The 22,663-nt window shown below is 36.1% G+C and overlaps 1 protein-coding gene across 3 annotated transcripts in view; it reads right to left on the bottom strand.

Annotated features, from left to right (window-relative positions):
• Window positions 1–713: 713 nt before the first annotated feature.
• USP15 (ubiquitin specific peptidase 15) overlaps window positions 714–22,663 on the bottom strand; it is a 57,848-nt gene continuing 35,898 nt past the window's right edge. For all 3 annotated transcript variants that reach the window (XM_038153395.1, XM_038153396.1, XM_038153397.1), the window contains 15 exons: window positions 19,129–19,273; window positions 11,202–11,375; window positions 10,705–10,863; window positions 9,804–10,028; window positions 8,754–8,837; window positions 8,567–8,661; window positions 8,204–8,392; window positions 7,286–7,401; window positions 6,879–7,154; window positions 6,510–6,580; window positions 6,028–6,143; window positions 4,014–4,163; window positions 3,524–3,627; window positions 2,896–2,984; window positions 714–2,594 (listed from right to left, as the gene is read on the bottom strand). In XM_038153395.1, the coding sequence (XP_038009323.1) occupies window positions 2,409–2,594; window positions 2,896–2,984; window positions 3,524–3,627; window positions 4,014–4,163; window positions 6,028–6,143; window positions 6,510–6,580; window positions 6,879–7,154; window positions 7,286–7,401; window positions 8,204–8,392; window positions 8,567–8,661; window positions 8,754–8,837; window positions 9,804–10,028; window positions 10,705–10,863; window positions 11,202–11,375; window positions 19,129–19,273 (2,179 nt within the window). In that variant the 3' untranslated portion in view covers window positions 714–2,408. The remainder of the gene's footprint in view (window positions 2,595–2,895; window positions 2,985–3,523; window positions 3,628–4,013; window positions 4,164–6,027; window positions 6,144–6,509; window positions 6,581–6,878; window positions 7,155–7,285; window positions 7,402–8,203; window positions 8,393–8,566; window positions 8,662–8,753; window positions 8,838–9,803; window positions 10,029–10,704; window positions 10,864–11,201; window positions 11,376–19,128; window positions 19,274–22,663) is intronic.

Raw genomic sequence — 22,663 nt, 5'->3', positions numbered from 1 at the left:
AAAAGAATCCGTCTATGTACTTTTTTTCCTAATTAAATGTTACTTTGATCAATACCCTTTTAAATTCTAGTTGGATGATCCAATTATTAGTAGGTAAGTACATTCCTTCAAATATAACATTCCATATGTGTATATTTATTTGCATTTTCAAAGGGAGAATGAAGTACATTAGGACTCTGAATTATCAGATATTAAAGCTCCAATCTACAAACTCTTAAAGTACTTTGGTAAGTCAAATCAGATCCTTTGCTGTGTGGTTTTTCCAAACAAGTTTTAGGCTAACAAGATATGGAAAAAATGGGAGCATGAATATATGGGTGCTCTTTGTATGTGTTATTCTTCTCTAGGATTGCTTCCAAAAGCTTGTATCATTTCCTCCCCCCACCAACCTCATAGGTATAATCTTAAATATATTCTCTCATTTGCCAGCCATCTCACAATTAGTATATTTGCATTTGATTATTGTTCCAGTATTACTTTCACAAACAAACAACATTATGACATTACTGTTTTTACAGTTTTATAAATGTTTTAGGGCCAATGACAACAGAGAAACCTTTTTATATATACTATCTACTTTAAATACTATTAATCTTGTTCTATGTTGGTCATTACATAACCAGTTTGTAACTGAGAATATCAGTTTCAGACAAAGACTACCCATGACACAAACACCGTGGGAAAAGAATTTGTAACAAAATGGAACACTAAATAAGGCCTTGAATAGCTTTATTGAAATCTGTATAAATAAACATGCGCATTTCAAATGTAAACCCAAGTGAACTCAAGTGCAGACAAAATTTTAACCTCTGTCATGCAGGAGGTTAGTTTACATTTAAAAAAAAAAAACCTCAAAGCAGCTTTAAAATACCAGGATGAAACACCAGTTTAATATCAAGGTATAAAGCAAAGCCATGTCCAACATATCTCATTTATATCCTGGTCAAATGCAATTTTTTAAACTTTTTAATGCTAACATAAATAAATAATTTACCAAAATGTGCACTCACAGAGTGAACTTTTATTTACAATACACAATTTATAACCTATTGTATTTGATTAGTTCAAGTGAAGAACATCATACTTTTTGCTTTTTTCTTTTTTAAATTTTAAACAGTGGGACACAAAGCAATTCTCCAGGTAGTAGATATGTGACGTGTGCCCCCACATTTAAGAGCCCCTCTTAAAGGCAGTATTGTATGCAAATCAACAATACATTCTTCCAACTAGACCAAAGGGAAAGCAGCAAATCAAAAATATTTCACACTTATTTTGGCATCCTGGACCCCTGAACACAGTTAACTGAAATCCAACTTGGAGTTTGTATGCCTTATATACTGTACAGGTTCTGACTTGAACATGCAAATGCCAATTCTTTTATGAGTTAACTTTTCAGATACACTGTAAGGCTATGGTGAATTCCATCCGGAACACACAAAGAAAATTAACAGGCCTACCTTTAAAGTGATTTCGTTAATTGACAATTTAAAGGCAGGTCATATTGAAAAAATTCTCAACTAAGCCTGATACACAGTCATTACTATGGATACAGAATACTATTAACTCTGACCTTAATACAGAGTAGTTTGCAAGCTGTCAAACTACAAAAACTGGGGAGAGAGAACCTATAGCGCAATTTAAATTTTGGACTGTTATCAGATAAAAAATTATGCATGTCTTAGAAGCAAGATAACAGGAATTATGTCTGCAGAGTAGATTCCAACAAGCAACAATGGATACTTACATTTAATTGAAAACCCTTTTTGTTAATGCAGCATGAAATCCAGAACCTGTTCCACAGCAGAAGTAAGATAAACATAATATTCTGGATATTCCACTAGGTCACAAAAGGTTAAAACACCTTTTTCAAGCTATTTCTTCTATTCTGACCGAATTGGAAAAAAAAAAAAAAAAGGGAGAAACAAAACCTTGTTGTTTCAAGAAAACTACTTTAGGTATTTATGACATTTTTACTTGTACTCTGTTGGCAGCCTAAGGAACATGTATATATTTATCCAGAAACTAGACTTGGCAGTAGTATTCTTGCAATACTAGGAAAGTAAATGTCAGAAGTCCACAGATTTAATACTTTAGTTATTAATCCACATCCAAAACAAAAGAAAACATAATCCATCAGAACAGCAGCAGAAAACTTAAAAGGGGTTTATTTGTGATTTCCTATATATACCTTGTGAATATGAGACTGTAAATGCATTAGAGACAATTTCTGTTTAAGTTTTTATTGTTTCACTTCAAGTTCCGCACATGTTAAAATGTAATAAAGATTTACATTCTATTATCTGAAACTCCCCATCTCAGATTTTTATTCTTAATTTGGTGGGCATTTTCACTCTTTCAATCCGTATCCCCAGTAAGAGAGTCTCTTTTATGGCTTCTAGTTCTTCCCATCAGTTAGTGTGCATACAATTTTCATTTTCTATATCATTATCATTTTCATTGCTGTCTTCATCACTTTCTAGTGGGATGCCTGTGGCAGCTGAAGCACCTTGTTTAGTTTCCCGGTCAAGTGGGAAAAAGCCAGTTCCACTGATTGTGTCCTGCCTCTGGTAGAAGAGCACATATGCTGCTTTGGACTGTAAAAGAGGGCAGTACATTATGTTCATGAGGTTTCAAACAAAACATTTACAATCCAGACTACTAACTCTTTCTTTGCTTCCAAGTATACAAGGTAAAATTACAAAGAAATCCAGACTGTTTATGTTACAGTTATTTTTGCACATTGTAGCAAAGCATTTTTGGTTTGTACTGTCCTTTGGAAGAACACAAACTACTGCCTACACATTTAACACAAGTTTCATGGTTTACTCTTCACTTTTCCTGCCCTGACACAGAAACATCAACAGTCCCAAATTTGGAAACATAAAAGATACTTGCCACTATCTGGTCCTCACTCGCAGTGGACACACTACTGTCATCAAAGTAGTACCATTTTCCATCATCCTTATTTTTTGCAAAAGCAGTATCTAGGACAAAAAAAGCACAATGTCTCAGGACTTTGTATTTTCATAGATGTAATACAATAGGTTACCACAGTGTGTTACTGTCAAATACTTCATACTTAACCCCATTATCATTATTAAACATCTTTATTTTTAGCAAAGAGTTTAATCACTAACATTTCCCTTCTAAAGACAATGTATACTGAAAAGGACAGTTAAAATACAATCCCTCAGTCATTTTTTCTCTCTGTTTTCAAGGAGAAGCACAATGAATAAAAGTACAGACAAGGAAGACAAAATCAGTTTTAAGAGTACAGCAGCTCTTATGTTTTCTCTTTTCACAATATGCATAGCTAGAAGTATAAAAGAACCTACCCGTGAAAGCTCATTGCATACCGATCTTTGTGTTTAAAATACTTTTGAAAGCATTTCAAGGTAATGGAAAAAAATTGTCCCTCAACCATTAAAAAGCACCATTGATTCAAAGTGATCAGTACTTCAGTCAAAATCAACATGGAGAGAGAAGCTGACATCTAGAATGATGACACTCGAAATCAACTTACAGTGCCCTCCTCCCATTCCTCCATAGTGGTTGGAGACAGCAATCAAGTTGTAGCGGCAAGGCCCTGCATTGGGATTAATAAGGAACTCTGACATGTCCAAGTCACTGTTAAAAAACAAAACAAAACAAAACAAAATAAAACAAACAACAAAACCCAACCAAAATTCAGTCATGTTAACAGCATTTTTAACCACAGTTTGGTGGTCTCAGAGCCCTTTACTTCATACGTCCTAGAAAAATACACCGGACTACTCTGCCAGTGCATCTCTTTCACTCTGTGAGAAATGGAACAGGAACAAGCAATCTTCCATATTTTTACATTATAATTATTTTTCCAAGTTTATACTTTTAATCCAGAAGCATTTTGTCATTAGTTTACTGGATCCTCTCATGGAAGCTGAGAACAGACCCATTTTATGTAACTGCTGTATTAAACACATGCCCTAGTCAGGATTTTATACTTCTAGCATCAAAATACTTGAATTTCTTACTTTATTGGAAAATCAACCAATGTATCCAACTTGTCCCTCATGTATCTGCTGTAGGAAAAGCGCTTCAGATGAACTACCAGTACGGGGGGCAGTGACCACAAGTCTAACTTCTTAGTAGCTTGCTGATGTTCTTTACAGTTTGGACAATACCTAAAAGAAAAAAACATTGATTTTAAGTAACTGTAGTCCATATGAACATTAAAACACATTACCAAAGAGTAAGTCACATTCATGGGAGGAACTGAATGAGCAAAAAACAGACACTCTTCATGATCTATTACTAATGCCATAGATGTCCCTTCCAGTTTACAACATGCAAGTGTGATCCCAGTGAAGCTCAACATCATTAACACAGAAGCAGCATCGCCCAATATTGGATTCTCATCTCCTACATGCCTGATCAGATCCCTGTATCCTTAGTTAAAACACGGCATTCTTGTATTTTATGAAAAAGAGATAAAGTGTTAAGAAACTCACCATTAAAAAAAAAGCTAAAAATAACAAACAACTGTGATTCCTTCAAGTTTCAATTTCCAAATTCATCCATCCATGACCCTATCCCATCTACCATCTAAAACCAGATTACAGTGATTCCTGGAACCTGGAAAAACTCATTACTAGAAACTTCCCTTAGTAGGCAAGTATTGAGCAGGCTGTGACTTAGAAATTTCTGTTCCCTGAAATGCGTACTCGAATCATTCAGCAACTAACGCTCAGAGAGGAAGATAAGTAAGAATGAATGGAAGAAACTCTTCTGTGAAGTAGTCTATGTATATTCTACACTTGGCATCTAACAAGTAAAAATCTAGAGGGAAAAAAAAAGAAAAGAGATGAACCCTAATGAAAAGACTGCACAAGTGTCTTTAAATAGCAACATCAGATAAAGACAAAAATTAGGAGAACTGTAAGGGCAGGCTGGAATTGAAAATCTGTTTTCCCAGTTGGCTTAGAATAGGTAGAACACAAACAGTGCTGGACTAGGGATGATGAACTCTTGTAGATTAGACTTGTGATGACCTAACAAATAAAGAGAAATGTGATTAATGACCTCTGGTGAGATGCATCTAGTAGCAGCTGCTTGACTTCTGCAGTTGTATTTAGTAGTTAAAATACTCTGCTTAAAATGCGCTGCCAAAATGGAAGTGCTTCACACCACACCTGAGTTATATGGCATCTCAAACAGTCTATCCAGTATTGTACAATCCAGCAAACCCAGAAAAAAAAAAAAAAGAGATTTTTGTAAGTTAGCTCGCTACCCTGCACAAATATAGGAGAAACTCAAGTGAATGTTTGGAGAGCTTCAAAACTTTAGGGTATCCACAGAAGAAAAATTAGCAGACTCTCTTTTCAAACTTAATTCTGAGCTTAAAGGTGTAGATGACAGATTATCTGCTAGAAAACTCCTGGAAAAAAAGGATCTTATGGGAACATACTGTAATTATGAATATTCAGATGTGATTCCAAATTATAATTTGGAAGAACCATGCATAGCATAAAAGTCTCTGCAAAAACCTAATGGCTAGAACATGAATTTGAGGGGATTATTGATTACAGACATCCCCCATCCCATAAACTTGCTCTTTACGCACATCCCTATTTCATATATCAATGCAAGGCAAGTTATGTATTTGCATAAAGAAACTACAGTATGCACCAACCTCTCTCATCTCAGAAAGGAGTATTTGTTTAAACCACCACATTGAATTTGTCACAATATTATTCATCCACTGTCCATCAAAGTTCATAGACTACAGCACTCTAAGTATCAACCCTTCCTCCTAATTGTGAATGCATTAAATGTCTTCATTAAAAATAAAACCTTCTGTACATGGTAAAAATTTTAGTTAAGTAATGGATCAAAACAAAAAGCATTTTGAGAATTTTCAACTCTGTTTGAAATAACAAGATTCAAAATACCATTAATAAATCAGCTACTGATCTCTACGTTCAAGTGTGGTTTTGATTACTTTTGAGAAATAGACCATAGAACATAATTTTAATTTTTTGTGCTTACCATGGGTCTTCAGCACCTAGTTTTTCCTTTGTTGTGAACAGCTCAATGCAGTCTTTTAATTTCACAAAAGGCTTTTTGGGAGGCTTATATTCCACACTTTCATGTTTTTCAAAATCCTAAAGAGAAGTATTTCTTGAGTTAAGAGAACAAATGAAACAAAACTCATTTTAGTGATGTCGTTTTACTATAAACAGTAACTACAAAGCTCCTATATATGGAAAAACTGATCAGAAACCATTCAAGTAAAAAGTTTCCACAGCTTCAGATTTACTTTCCAGTTCATAAGCCTCAGATTTGCTAATTACATGGATGTATATATGAAGTTTATTTATGGCAACATATTTACTAAGAATATAATGAAAAAAGATACAGCTGCTTCTTCTTGCCAAGATTTACACTCTCGTATGTCACACTACTTAAGGTGTATTTTTTATGCTTCGTTTTTATTTGTGCTGGGAAAGGGAGCAACATAAACAGCTTACCTCTGCTGCACTATCATCAAAGTATCTCTTCTTCAGTTCAGGATCCCAATCCAAAGCAAGGAAAGATCTTTCTAAGATTAAAAAAAATGTTTTTCTCTTAATATTATTTTCAGCTTTACATGAAATTGTATTAACTTGGGCAAACACTCTTCAAAATAAATTAAACAATGCTATAATTAATTAATTACAAAAAACTGAAGGACATAAAAATTCTGTATTTCAAAAAGTCAATTGCAATAAAAAATTATTTATACAGAATTTACTATTTGAAAGAAAAATACATCAAACAGCACACAAAGAAAATGAAACTTGAGAGTCAGAAAAGAGTCTCAGAACCAAGTATTGCCCACTCTGTTCCCTGTGACTTACCATCAAGCCTAGGTTGCCTATCATCAAATCTAATATGCCTGGTATCATCTTTGATGTAGTTTATGTCAGTACTGCCTAAATTATTGAACTGGAATGTAAACAATCGCTTTTTGTGTCCCGTGAGTGGTTGACCTTTGCAAGTATCCTCAGTACACAATCCATTTTCAGAGTCATTGTCACCCCCAACTGAGTCTTCTGATTGGCTGTTTTCATTCTCTGAGGGAAGTTCCTGATCCTGGCTGGATTCATCATCTTGCTCATCTGTTTCCATTTCACCTTAAGCAATTGGAAGATTAACGAGGAAGAAATGAGACAGAATGACAGTAACTGAAAAACACCAGAGAGAGTTAACTTCCATTTCAAATTCAACACCAAATACTAAACAAGTTTAGATATTCCGGTCTTACTTGGAGATCCTTCTTCATGTATTCCATTTGGGCCATTACCATTGATACCATGGTCCTTACAGCAATGCAGGGAACCTTCAGTGTCTTCACTTTCAGTACATGTTTTTACATATCGGCTAAATGTAACAAGTGAAAGTAACAGTTAAAAGCAATGGATTGGTAAACAATTTTCATTGTTCAAACTGGTAATGAAATTGCTATCACAAGTCCTTGCTACTGTACTGTATTTCTGCACTCCTTTCTGATTTACTCAGACTATCAGTTTTATTGCCAAACGTGTCCAGTGTTACAAGCAAATAGGAAAACCTGCTCGTATGTGACTGTATATTTTTGGCAGCTACTTGGTCTGAGACAACTTGATTCTTAGTCTCACTCTCTGTTTGACCAGTATTCAGTTTTTTAAACTGCTCATTAACCATATTACAGAGAAAGTTATATAAACAGAGAAAGAAGCATAAATTTAAATTGGAGGTTATGTGATTTTAATTTCTTCTATACAATGGCACTAATTCTAGTCTAGTTTTAGAAGGTGTCTACCATGTACTTTTACAACATAAATTAGTATATTAACTTGAACAGTAGATACAGGAAGTATAATCATAGCATAACAACTGGAAAACATTTCCACTTTACTAAGACCTAACAAACAGCTAAGCATACAAGAGAATTATTTAACAATACAGATTGACTCTCTACTGCCTTCTCAAATAGTTTTTGGATGAGGTCATGCTAACAAAAAATCAAATTAAAATCCACATTAGTGGCTAAAATTTTATATTTAATATTCAACAGAAAGCAAATGCAAGTACTCAAATCTAATCAGTATGTTAGAAATGCACATGAAAGTACATGCCTACTGACCCCAACTATTAGCATCATTCTCTAATAAACTAATTTTTCTTTTAACAATAAACTTACCACATTCTTAGCAGCAGCAGGTTATACAGTTTATCTTCAGTATTGTTTCTAGGCACTGCTATGAGGAAAGGTTGACCAAATAGTAAAGAACCACTATGGCTGTAGCTAGTGTGCCTGCACTTTTCCCTTAAACAAACAGGAATTATGACTTGTTCTGTATCTTCTGTTCTATTGATAGCAATTTCGAATCTAGAAGAAAAACAATCAGAAATATAAAGAACAACCGTCATGGAAAAGGCTACAAAGGGGAAAAATAAAAAATATCCCCTCCCAGTTTGATCTTTATCTGGTGTCTAGGTTTTAATCTTGTGCAAATAACTAAACAAACTGCAAAGAGACATGAAGCACGTTGTCTACACTTACACATAAATGTCATCACGTTCCATAATACTACTTAGATTTTCATCCATGCCAAATATCCTGTGGAACCTGTGATTGTATATATCAGTAACAATCATCTGAAAAGAAAATTGAGTATATACATTGTTAAACCAGGTTAATACACATTAAAATGCTGTTTGTTGTGCTTTATGTAAGAGATAACTCTTACCTTATCTGCAGCAACACCTGACAAAGCTGACAATGCTGTGCAAAGATCCAATATATTTCCAATTTTGGGAACAACTACTTTGTACTAAAAAGGAAAATATAAATTAAATTTCTTAAGAGAACAAATATACACGAGGAAAAAACCCAAACACGTATTTCTTTCATATTTTTGAAACTTAAGGTGTAAAGTATGTAGCTCAAATAACATAAATTCCAAACTATTAATTCCAGCACACCATCTCACACAATGAGTCATGTTCAACTACTTCGGTAGTTTTCAACTACTTCTTGTCCCCTGTGCAACAACTGTGTCCCGTATTTTCACAATTAAATTTTTACCAGGCTCATCTCCCATCAGTTAATACATCTCCCTTCACCTTCAAATTCCTCAACTCATATTGCCTCTCTTCTCTCACTTTCCTTCTTATAGTACTGATTTCAGGTGTCAGAGCCTTTTTGAATGCCTGCATAACTGCCTGTGTTGTATTTTTTTCACCTATCCTCACTTACTGTATAAGGTACAGCTAGAACCATTTAATCGAGACTTGGTTATGATAACCTTATGTACATTTTTTCATGACATTCTAAGGGGTGTAATATCATCCCCTTCCTAAACAACGGCAAAAGGGATACTCTTCACAAGGAAACCCCATCTGAAATTTTCTGATTATGAGGTGAGAGCACATTCGAGACTACCCAATATATTTAGTCATGGGGGTTTTTTGCACCACTTATTGCAAATATTTGCATTTTGTGATTAAGAAACCAAGAAATTAAGTCTTACAGATTAAGTATGAGTATTTTTATAAACATAAAAATTCATCACAGCAGCTCTCAAAAAATTATGTCAGCATACATTTTAAAGAATAAATGTGCAGTCTTCCTCAGGCATGCACAGTCTTCCCCACTTTCCTAAGTGAGACTTCAGAACACATACCAGAAAAATAAAGCTTGTTGGATTTGCTTATAAATTTGCACTGTGTAAAGGAACTTGGGTTCATTGTTAATGCCTCATGAATCAAAGTGTTTGTATGTAAATTAAGCCGCTTACCTGCATAGGCTTTGCAAGTGGATCCATTCTAACTAAATAAACTTCCAAAGTGCGTTCTTTTTTCATGGGTAATGGAAGTGTCAAGTAACAAAAGGGATCAAAGGTTACAGATATCTTAGCACATTCAGGACAAACTAGGGTAGATTTAAAAAGGCCATGAAATATATCCACAATGATGGAATCATTTCTCTTTAAATGGTTTTCCCAGGCTTCTTCAGCAACCACCTGTAAGCAAAGCATGATCTGGGTTATGACAAAGTAGTAGGAAATGAATAGTGAGAATTATTAGTAAAAGTCTTTGACAGAACATTTTCAGTAACCACCTAAACACAGAAATGTCACTCCAAAGGACCCGTAAGGAATGTTCTACTATCAGGTTTGCTGGTTAAAAGATGTGTGGTTTTCACAGGACAGAGATCTTGTTTGTCAGTGGTATTACACAGTCTGAGAGTGACTTTCAAGTAGCTTGGGGGAAGACAAGAAGCAGATAAACCTAAAAATTCCATCTGAATTAATTCATACTCATACCAAAAGAAGAGTTTCCCTAAAGTAAGAGTACTGGAGAGAGACAGAATGCTGCATACTGTAGATATAAAAATAAAAGAACAACAGAATGGGAATTGTTTTTTCAACTGAACTCTGCATTGAATTGAACAAGATGATCTTAATGAAGTCTTAGAAAAGAACTTACCATCCTCCCATCCCCCTCCATTATCTTAAAAATAAAGCAGAAATTTACACAAGATGCCAATTTTAAAGTTTTGTCCTATTTTCTGAAATATCCTACAGAAAAAAGCCCCACATAATCAGTTTCCCAACCTTCCAGTACATAATCATGTAGAAGTATCTAACAGCATACAACTTTGACTAAAATGAAGATGATCAGCTCGAAAACCCCTACCTTGTCTGGTCTCCCATCTGCATCCTTTAATTGAATATAAGGCTTTTTCCTAATTCTATTCAAATCCTCATGTAAACCATCCAAGAGAAAAGCCAGTAGCTCTTGACAATCTTGTTGCTGATAACCAGAAAATTGTGGTGCAAATCGTCCCACTTGTGTCTAAAAAAAATAAATGCAAAACACTCCTGATACCTTAACTGCTAGAAAGAGTAGATACTTCTGAGATGCTAGAGCAGCATATTGAAAAGGTAAAACTTGTTATAAAAGATAAGCTTTTCAATGGAGACAGGAAGTCAAAACTAATTCTCCAAGACCAAAGCACAAGGACAGGTGACACCAACTGAAATACACATCCAAGTGTTTTACCAGTTCAATGAACGAACTGCATACTCATAAATACTACTTCAATTTTTTTTTGCCCATTTCTCCAAGCTTTATACACGTAAAAGTACAAAACCAAAGCTGACATGCACATTACATGTAATTTTCTTACTGACCTTAAATGCTCTTGGGGTAACATAGCTGTATTTTCCTGACCACATCTGCTTGATAAGCTCAGCGTAAGATTTTGCTATTTCACCTCGCATTCCTAAAGGATTGTCAAAATTCAGCTCTTCTTGGTATTTATCATTGAGGAAGTACTCTGTAAGAGGAGGTGTGTTGCTCAGACACTGCAAAAAATAATACAGACTTTTTAGAACAGTGATTTGAACCACTTCTAAACAAAGAATGTTTTAATTTTGTTAAAGCAGATATGAATTGTAACGTCTAGTGCCTGGAAGGAAAAGAGAAAAAACCCTAAACAATCTTTTCCAGAAACAAATAATGACTTTAAACCAAGACAGGCTACAGCTGTTGTTACAAGTTATGCACAGATAATATTTGTCAAGAGCTTTACCTCAAAATTTATAAAACAGAGTAGTCCAAACAACCCACAGCATGACAACATAATTTGTATTAAAATTTAAAACAAACAAAACAAGGTGTTTCTTGAGACGCGAATGGCTATATGAAACCCACTGCTGGAGGTTGTAATAGATGCACAAAGTGGAGAATGCACACGTTTGGAAGAGAGAGGCAACAGGGCTTATTACTTCAAATTATAACATATTCAGAGCAACATTTGAAAAAAGATTTCTTTTATTTTGGCAGGTGAGGGAAGGCGAGGATGCTTGGCCTTTTCCTTCTCTTTGTTAATATCAGCTTATGAGCGCTGTTGGAGGCAGCAACCTATGCTAGAGGGACTAGACTTCGAATCACAGTGCTGTAGTCCCTGCTATGTTCTTTTAAATCTTGTGATGCTGTTTAGAGCTGAAATTAGTCCAAGGAAAGCAAGGACTTTGTTTTAGATTTACAGACAAACTGTACCAGTTTGTCTCTTCTCTCAGCATTTGGAGACAGCAGGACATAATCACTGCAGTATGATTTACAACTTAGCTTTTAATTTTTGTGTGCTTCTCTTCATACTCCTTTAAACATAAACATTTCCATTACTCAGGAATAATCCCCATGCCATGCCTTGGCATATATTCTTAAAAGTTTGTTCATTCAATTATATTGTAAGCTTTTCTGTATTTCTTCCTTTATTAAAAGATTTGAGGAAAGGTCAAGTATTTCACCAGTCTCGTCTGCCTCTCTGTAAACAAGGGGAAGAGTTCCACTTATGCTATTGCATAAGATACAAGAATTAGACTGGAAGAATTGCAACTTTATTGAGCAGGGCAAAAAAAGTTATTCCTATGTCTGCCTATCATACCTGTGCAATATTACAAAGCAAAACCAGTCACATGCTGTAGAGAGCTGAGTTTCATGCCTATATCAAACTCCTTCCTTTCTCTTCCTCCTCACCTAAAGCTTTCAGGATCTGTCAACACTGCAAAAAAAAATTCCTGGTATTACAGACACTTTTGGACACTCAGGGTTGAAGAAATCTCATTTTTCTCTTGCTATATGGCAAAGAGCTTTTACTTCCAGTAGTGGTGGTCCCAACTCCCCCTACCTCGCAGATGTGTTGTCTTCTGGATTATTTTTGGGCGGGTTTAGGACATGAAATCAGTTCAACTGTTCAGTTTAGTGTGAGGAATGTCCAACACAAGGAACTAAATAATGCAAAACCAGTATATTTTTCTACAGGTCTTTCTGTTAGTCAAGAATTATACAATGTCCTGACAATGTGGAGTCCATCAAAAAAATAGTTCACCAATTTCTAGCTTTCACCTGATAAACTGATTTTGTCACTTTCACAGAATATTAATTAATATTTGTAGTGCAAATCAGGAAGATTACTACAGATAATTTTCCTTTTTCCTTTAACAATGTCCACATTACAACATAAGATGACACGGATGGTAGTACTGGAATGCACAAATGTCTACATCAACACAGGAAGTTTTGAGTTACAGAGCTGACGTATTTTTCTAAAATACCAGATACCAAAATTTTTAAAAAAGTAGCTTCTAGAGGAGCTAATAAAGTTGGCCATATATGCATTGATCTTTTCAATGTAACTGACAAAGCTAAATGATTACAAACATGTTCATTCTTTGAAAAGGCTGACAATGGAGAATTATTTAAGATCATGATTAAAGTCAGAGGAAAAGAAGCATCCAGAAGCCAATTTGAAGGGAATCCTATATTCTTATTTACTCATGTCATATGTTGTGGGTTATCAAGGAAGCCTTATGGAAAGTGTCTATTAAAACAAAGACAATCTACGGGATAGTAAAGTTACCAGATTTATGTGTCCTGTTCAACTTAGTCATTTGTGTTTTTTTGTTTTTTTGGGAGGTTTTCAAGATCCAACTGGATAAAGCCCTGGGCAACCTGCTCTGACCTCAGAGCCAACCTTCCTTTGAGCAGGAGGTTGCACCAGAAGCCTCCTGAAGTTCCACAAATCATTCTATAATCCTAAGGGAACAAGGAAACATTTCTTCACATACCATATGGAATATTGCACAAAAATAATCATAAAAATAAACTTTCAAACTAAAGAAAACATCACTTCCTATCATGCCAGTGAACTGTGGAAATGAGGAGGAGACAGAAGGATCATGAACTGACATACTGAAAATTGAACATTGCTCTAAGTGTCCTGGTTCTTCAGCTTCAGGTGCTACTTATTAAGAATTTAATGCAAGTGACATTGAAATTTCGTATTTCAGCTTTCTAACAAAAGACCAAGAACTGCCAGGCTGAAAAGAAGATCCCAAGGCATAGGAGAAAAAGTGATTTACTTTACACCTACTTGTGTCTATCCTACTTTTATCTGTATGCTATCAAACATGGCAAAAAGTGCTTAGTTATACGCTCCTTAATCCAAACTCCACATGCCTATAGCAACTGAAACAGAACAATAAAAACTTAGGAATTCCAGGTATTGGTGAAATATGCAATCTTTTGTCTAGATAAACTCACAGCCATAAGTACTTCAGAAGGAATATTATTCAGCTTTCTGAAGGAAAAAATACTTCTGAAATACCCATTTCAAAGCTTGTTCAGAAGTCAGGTGTATATAATCACACTGATGGAAAAAACACATCAAAATAAAAATCTTGGAAAAAAATTTTCTTCTCATATTTTTAATCACAAAATGAAAATTTTGGAACTCTCACATTTTCACTGTAAAAGAAAAAAAAAACCAAAACAACCCAAACATTTCCACAGAGCTCTAATCCGTAATGTCCCATCGAAATAGGAAAGTAATACTTGGGAAACATCCACAGGTGGCAGCACAGCAATGCTTAATGAAACTCTTTTTTTCTAATTTATTTTCAGCTTACAATAAAGCTATGTACCTAAGTGAATGAAACATCTGCTTGTCAAATACTTTTTAAAATATGGGTTCAAGTATTCATAATAATATCTATTTCATAAAATCTACACACTCCTATTTGTCTTTCCTGTTTTACTTCATGCTCAGATCTGCAAAAGCAGACATTTAGGCCTAATAGAAAAAAAAAAATCAAACCTTAGGTGTTTATACTGAAATAAAATAAATACATGGAATACTCCCTTCAAAAGAACCTTAAAAAAAAACTGTACAAAAGTTCCAGTACAACCAAAATAAGAATACTGAATCACTGCTTTTTTAAAATTAAGGAACAGTGGTAAGAGAACAGCACCTGGGAGATGTACAATGGTATTTTAACCTTCTTGGCCTTACAGCTTGCAGCATCTGTAATCCCACAGAGGATGTTCCCTATCTCTCCATCATCTGTCCTCCAGCTGTCCTGATCTTCTTAACACTGAAAACCCCTACCTGGAAGGGCAAAGGTCTCCACAACAATCACTTCGAAAGATAAAGGGGCAAGCATAACCTATAGATTGAAGAACTACTAAAGAACTTGCAACAAAATTTAAGACATTGCCAGGATTTTCACATTTCTACCTAGTATGTTTACAGGGCAAGAACCTTCACACAAATATGTCAGACTCAGGAGACGAAGCTGTGTGAAGGAATTGTCCCTCTTTGCCAAGGAACATTGATAACAGCTCTGATGCAAACTTTCTTCACTGTACATGAGACAAGACCAAAGAGAAGCTGTGTGAGAAATGCAGTGGTTTCTGAAGTAGAAATGGCTCCTATGTGAACACTCAAGGGCCTCAGTGTTCCCTGGAAAGTACAGATCTGAGAGAAGCGGCAATCAGCTGGAAAATGGATCAACCAAATTCTGCTTCAGTTGAAAGAAGCTACACTGATCACACCCAGCACGAATGGAATGGAAGGGATCGAAACAGAGCTTTCGGTACATTATTGGAATTGAAACTATTTCAGAGTCTAGTACTCCACAGTAAACTATTTTGTTTAAAGAAAACAGATTTATCCTGAAAACCAGCCCTTGTGTTAGCGCAATTGTGAAGGAACACACCTGAGGAGGATAGGTAAGATAAAGCAGGTGACCAGAGCAGATCGGAGAATCACAGAATAGTGGAGATTAGAAGGCATCTCTGCAGATTCTCTGGTCCAACCCACCTGCTCAAAGACAGATCACCCAGAGCAGGTTACTTGGGACTTTGTTCAGTTAGGTTTTAAGTACCTTCAAGGATGGAGGCTTCACAGTTTCCCTGAGAACCATATTCTACTGTTTGATAAACCCCATTTTAGAACAAAGTTTCCTATACTTAGAAATTGCACATGCTTCAGTTTGTGCCCATTGCCTCTTTTTCTTTCAGTGGGCACCACTGAGGAGAGTTCAGCTTAGTTTTCTTTACTTTTCTCCACCAGGTATTTCCAAAAAACAGTAAAATCACTCTGGAGTCTTCTCCAGGCTGAACAGCCTCAGCTCTCTGGCTTTCCACACAGGTCAGATGCTGCAATCCTTGATCACCTGCGTGGTCTCTCACCAGACTGGCTCCCTAAACTCTCTGGGGAGCCCAGAAGTGAACTCAGAACTTGGGAGGTGTCTCTCCAGTGCTGAGTGGAAGGAAAGGATCACCTCTTTCAGCCTACTGGCAAAACTCTTCTTTGTGCAGCCCAGGATGCTGTTGTCTGCCTTGGCCACAGGAACACACTGCTTTTTGTTCAGCTTTTTGTCCAGCAGGATCCTGGGTGCTTCTGTGCCAACCTGTCTTCCATCCAGTTGCTGACCCCCTGCTGCAGTGTGTACTGGTTCCTGGGGTTGTTCCCCCCAGGCACAGGGCTTTGCATTTCCTGTGATTCAACTCTGAGGTTCTGGCTCGCTGAGGTCCCTCGAATGGCAGCACAGCCATCTGGTACAGCAATTCCTCATTGCAGATTTGTGTGATCTCTCATCTTGCTGAGAGTGTACTCCATCACCCAGGTAAATGCCTAGAGCAGCCAATATTCCCAAGCAGAGTTCCCGATTTTGCCATTCACGTACTATTTGAGCCCATCTTTTTGTTGCTTCCAAGACTAAGACAGATCAAAACATGTTCAGAATGCTCTAGCTACAGGCATTACAGCCAGAATAATCCTATGTTACTTTGATAAAATGTGAAATTAACAGCAAAATGGCAAAGTGGAATGCATGCTTTCTGTATAACTGAGAAAAGATGCAAGTCGTGGCAAGAGGAAGACTGCAGCCGGTGACACCTCAGTGTGTTAAGAACACATACTTTCACTAAAATGCACTTCCATGGGTTTCTTAGATGACATTAAACTCTGAACAGTACTTTCCTTGAGATATACAGTAGGATAAACTGAAAGATACACTTCCTTGCTAAGAAAGCCACTAAATAATGCATTTGAAAAAACACACCTTCAAGGACATACTAAAGGTACCATGCCAAACTAAAAGCTACACTGCTCAATAAACATCTCAGCTTCTTACCTAGAGCACTGTCTTGGTAATCAGCAAACCTATATTTATTAATTTACACTACAGTTTCTCAGAATTATTTGAAAACTTAATTCTCTAGATGTAACTGAAAAGCAATAAAGTCAAAGCTGATGTAATTTCTTATGCAGACCTCAGAATGAAATCCGTTTAACATAATGGGATAATGATGTGACGTGTACCAAGTTTGCTATGCTGCACAAGGCTCCTAAAGGCAACAACCCATGCTTCAAATTCTAACTTAAAGGTTACTTTTGAATTACATACATAAAAATCACGTGTACCAGCTCAATTAAGGTTTGAATGAGTAATTTTATCAATACAGCTTGATGAACAAGGCAGAATCATAAAAAAAAACCTTAGCAAGAATATTCTTTGAATTCAAACCTAAACATAATTCTGGTTGACACACTACACAAAAGCACACGCTTTTCTTTCCAGCAGCATAATGACGCAATTCAGTAATCAGGAGAGGTTATGTGTAGCATTTTTAGTTAGAATGGACACGGCAAAATGCGTGTCCTTCCCCCTTTCAGTTTAGCCATCTTTCGTGTAGCATGCTAAAAAATATTTAATTACTTTCTGCACTGTTCAACTGCTCCTCAAGTATCTTCATGGAAACATTTTCAGAAACTAGTTTAATTTTATGGATTCCTTATATCAGTAAGTATGGAACAAGCATGGAATTACCCTATACACCACTAACAGGCGGGGGCTGACTGGCTAGAAAGCAATTTTGCATTAAATGACTCGGCAGTCCTTTTGTGTGGAAATGTGATCCTGCTGTTCACCCCCATGGGGAAGGTATCCAGCTGCAAACTGGACTGTATTAGCAACTGCAGTCAGAGGCAAAGGGGAGCAAATCTTCCCCTCTATTGGGAACTTGTGAGACTGCTGCAGGAGCACCGTCCTGTTTAGGGCTCCACAGTGTAAGAAAGAGCAGGGAAAGGACACCAACATGGTCAAGGGGTTGAACAACAATATACTAGGAAAGGCAGAGCTGTATGCATTAGTTCAATCTGAAGAAGACAAGACTAAGGGGAGAGCTTTTGGCTCTCTGCAGCTACTTAACAAGAAGCTACAGAAAAGGCCAAATGATTCACTGGTTTGTCATCACAAAGGGACAGAAGTATCTACACACACTATGACACTTTCGAACATTTTTTCTTTTGAAAAAATTTCAACAACTTCATACAAATGTATCTGAAGTATCTTTTTTACTCCAACAAGCTAAATAATGACTGCAACTTTTGGGTTTTCTTTCATTTTGCCCAAAGAAATCACTAACATAAGCCAAGAACTCTTGTAATGACCAAGGAGGAAAGGAGGATAACAACACCGCAGCACGCTTGGTTAAGATCTATTATTTTCATACTCAGCAGGAAAATATGTGAACAAGAACTTAAATACACATAACAGTTTTGTGGCAGAAGACTGCTCCAATGACAAAAGGCGAATTCGAGAACTAAACATAACCAAACAAAACTCCTAGTTCTGACTGTTAATTATTCAACAATTGCAGCTTCCATTTAAAATCAGAACACTAAGGTTCCTTCATCTTGGTAGAGCAATAGAAGATATACTAGTACTTCTCTTGCATTCATAGCAGAGAGCAAGTTAACACATTCCTGTAAAATATCTCATCCATGAAATAGCTATACTGAGAGGAAAGGTCAAAGGAAAATATTTTCCAAGGTTCCTGCATGTTAACCTGTGCACTAGAAGTACATAATGAGTCAGAAATAAAGGTCCAGTAACCTATCAGTCCTCTACTTTTTGACGCTTTTTTCAGTACTGCAATTGGTACTCAAGTGCATTTCAAAAGGAAAAGGCAGTTTTTGTAACGTATATGAACGGCAATTACTACAAAAAGCAAAGAATCCCACTTCAAGAGTTCACTCATGTAAGAACACTGGCCAAACCTCTTTCTGACGTTGATAACTATGAATGCAGCTATGTAAATCAACTTTTAAAGTATACTAATAAAGATGTATTATTTCTTCACTTTTAATCTTATACTGCTTATCTACTAATCAGATCTCTTAATATCAGTTTTGAAAATGACAAAATAAAACAAGATACTATTTTCAAGTTATAATGCTAGCTGATTTTATTTTAAAGTACATACCTGAATTGCTGAATTCATGAAACATGTATTCCCCAAGTTACTCAGGCCACACAGGCCTGGCTGCTCATTGTGTCTTCCTGGCTCTGAATAATCATAATTCTTATAAGCAGTATATGATGGGAGACAATAGTTTGAATTTTTCACACTGTAAGAAAACAAGACATCTTTCACAATGTAAACATGTACTCTATAGTACTTTAAAGCATACAACTACTTTATAGACTTAAATGATTAAAAATCTTAAACTAACTTCTGCAAACAAGTAAAGATTTAAAACACTTAACACTTTAATGTAATAACATTAATGTCAATTTAAAAGTCGCCTGTGCAAAAAACCAAAATCAAACGTACTGCAGTAACTGAAATTATTACATCCCTACCCCTTTTTTATAGGAGCAGCTTCACAGCTTACTCTATTCTTCATTGTTCTATCATATTTAAAACACTCAGACTTTAGACACCACCAGCAGCAATCAATCATTTACGTTCCTTTTGCATCCTGCTACTGCAAGAGTGAGGTCGGTGGGAATGGGAATGCAGAGTTACAGGTGAAAGCTGAGATTTCCAAGGCCACTGTGGCATAGCTGCCTCACTGCATCAGACAGTCTATTTATAGCTTCCCTGCTAGGACAGCACAATCCAGCATGCAAATGCAGAAAAGCCTTGAGAGGTAGAGGAATGCGCAAAATGCCTTGCAACAACTTCAGTATAAATCCATGCTGCATCTGTTTGCAGATAGAAGGAACTGTAGAAGACTGAAATAGGTAAAATGATGATATTTAAAACAATTTGTTTGATGAAATGCAAAAATATCAAATATAAACTAACCCTCAGAACAGTAAAGTGAGAATATCTGAGAACACTAGGAAGGCAAAGAAATCTTTTAAGAGAATGTTTTGCAATATGTTAGAAAAAACCAAGCAACCACAACCACTTTAATAGTTTCAGGCACTGATCATAACGAAATCTGTGTGACAGCAGCTTTGGACAAAGTTCAGGAGTATTTCTGCAGCTACTAAGCATCATTCACATTAGAGCATGAACATGAACAAAAATTTGAATGTCAGATGCTAAGAATGAAGGAAAAATATGCAGTGCAAAGAATCAATTCTGATAGAAACCTGAGATTTGTAATTGCAAAAGTCTGAGGATGCAAGTGCCCAAAGGTTACACTCCAGCCATTACTCCTGAACACTATAATGCTCTTTACTGAATTCCAACTGTCTCCTCAGTGCACAATTACTCACTTCTCATAAATAACTATTGCTTTTTAATTAAGTTATCAAAAATTTCAAACAGAAGGGGATGAAAATTTCTCACTCTTTCAATGGTCTTAGAAATTTGTGTAGTTTATAGCTCCAGTGTCCACAAAGCTGCTGTTACCACACTTTTCCATCTGCTCATTTCTTTTTAATAGCTGACTTTCCCATTAGTCCTTGCCTTTTCTATACATATGCATTTTCTCTGCTCTCTGGCTTGCCCCCAAACTAGCTAAGAGATATTGTGTTCACTGGTCATTCTTGATGAAAAACACCCGATAAAGTTAGTGTTCACCGATGTATGAGAGATCCCCAGGAAAAATTACCTTCAATCTCCCAGTTGCAGCCCAGTTACTGCAGTGAACTCCAATTCCCTCAGGCTGGTAAGCCTTAGTTCCCCCAGGAACCAAAACCACAAGCTTGCCACTGGTGCTAATGCAACTCCCACAATATAACCAACCCAACAGTGCACAGCAGTAACAGCAATGCACACGCACTGGGTACACAACTAGCTTCTACTTTCAGCCTTGCTGCCTTCCTACTGCTGTCCTGACCTGACTTACAGATAACACTTTTCACATGCTGAACAAAAAAGAAATCTCTTTGAAATTTAGATGTAGGGTTAATGAACAAATCAAATGTAATTCTTCTGGGGATTTTAATTTTTATTTCCTTCTCTGCAGCTTTTTCTCCTTTCACAAATTGCCAACTTTGGAGGGACACCAGAAAGCTAAGGAAATGCAACTGGTATTTTGTGGCTGTAGCTTACTCATGTAAAAGACTTTCTCAAATTAGGTGAGTACCACGATGATAATTTAGTTCAAGATAACTGCAGTGCAGATAGATGCAGTATGGGACAAACCGTCAGTTTACTTGTCAAAAGGGAAAGACATTTCAGAGCTCTTTTATCTTCTGTACTGGCCCACAGAAATATATTTGAGGGGTTTAGAGATTAAGGTTACCACTCATCCTGTGAGTCAGGTCTATTAATATATTTTTATTTCATGGTTGTATGATATTTTATCAAAACATATCCTACAAAACACTCCTGTTTGCAGGATACTAGGAGATGTCTCTTTACAGCTCCATCAATCTGCAAACTGTTTTGTTGTGGAAAAATTACTTTAATATAAATTACATTGTTGCCTTGCTTTTTATGCTTTTGAGCTGGATGAAAAAGAAATTATTATTAACAGTCAATAATAAGTAGCTAACAATGGAAAGCAAGTCAAGACGCAAGGTAAGTCTACATTAATTTAATTCAAACAGAAATATCCTAGAAAAAGTAACTTGTGATAACTCTGTGTCCCCAAGCCTCCAGCTGCTTTTCCTGCAAAACTTCCCTACCTTTAATGAAGGAACAATGCAGGGAAAAGCAGAGGGCTAGTATTAGGATAAGGCAGTCAAGTAAGAGCAGTAACAGAAAGAAAACACTAATAGTTCTTAAAAAAAACAGCTTCACAAAAGTAAGGCCAGATTTGAAAACATCTTCAGATCCTTGAACAGAGCTCTTGAAATGGCAAAAATGGTAAAAGGAGGTTTCCAAATGAGATTTGACTATCTGTAGATCAATAAATTTTGAATTGCATGTGCTAAATCTGAAATGACTTGTTTGTACCTTCTGTATGTGCCTTTAGACATTAAAGCAGCTTTCAAATGGTGATGACAAACCCAGAGCACTCACTGTACACTTAGAGCTCTGTGAAGCATGGATTCTGAACAGAGAATACTGGAAAAACACCACTGGATTTGGAAAAGACATAATTTGACAGTGGAATGCCATGTACAAACAGGTACATACATAAAGGAATTTGAGCTGCAATAATGAGCCCAGAAAATTAAAAGTTTGTAAGACTTACTGAGCTCTGTAATATTTCAACCATTTTAATGCACTGCCAATGTATTTTTGTGACCAGTCCCTTTAAGAAACCTATTATCAGGTTTCATCAGATTTTAGAGATACCTGAAGCAGCAGGAGAGAGGCCCATGTCACTACATAAAGATTGGTATCTTTATTTTTTGCTCATTATCACTGTCTAGAAAGCAAAAGATAACATTATAATATATTTAAATTGTCTTTGTCATAATATTTGGTTATGTGTCAGATACAACATGAAGAAACTGTTTCTAGAGATAATGTAATGTAATTAACACTGATACTTCTTAGAATGAGCATATTGAAATACACCAAGCATATGAACAAAGCTGCCAGCTATCCATCTTGACAGGCTGACACTACTGAATGATGCAAACAAGTCATTTTAGGAGCTTAAAGC

The sequence above is a fragment of the Motacilla alba genome, chromosome 1A, assembly GCF_015832195.1.
Source record: "Motacilla alba alba isolate MOTALB_02 chromosome 1A, Motacilla_alba_V1.0_pri, whole genome shotgun sequence".
Taxonomy (NCBI): domain Eukaryota; kingdom Metazoa; phylum Chordata; class Aves; order Passeriformes; family Motacillidae; genus Motacilla; species Motacilla alba.
This window is presented reverse-complemented; position numbering and strand designations above follow the sequence as displayed.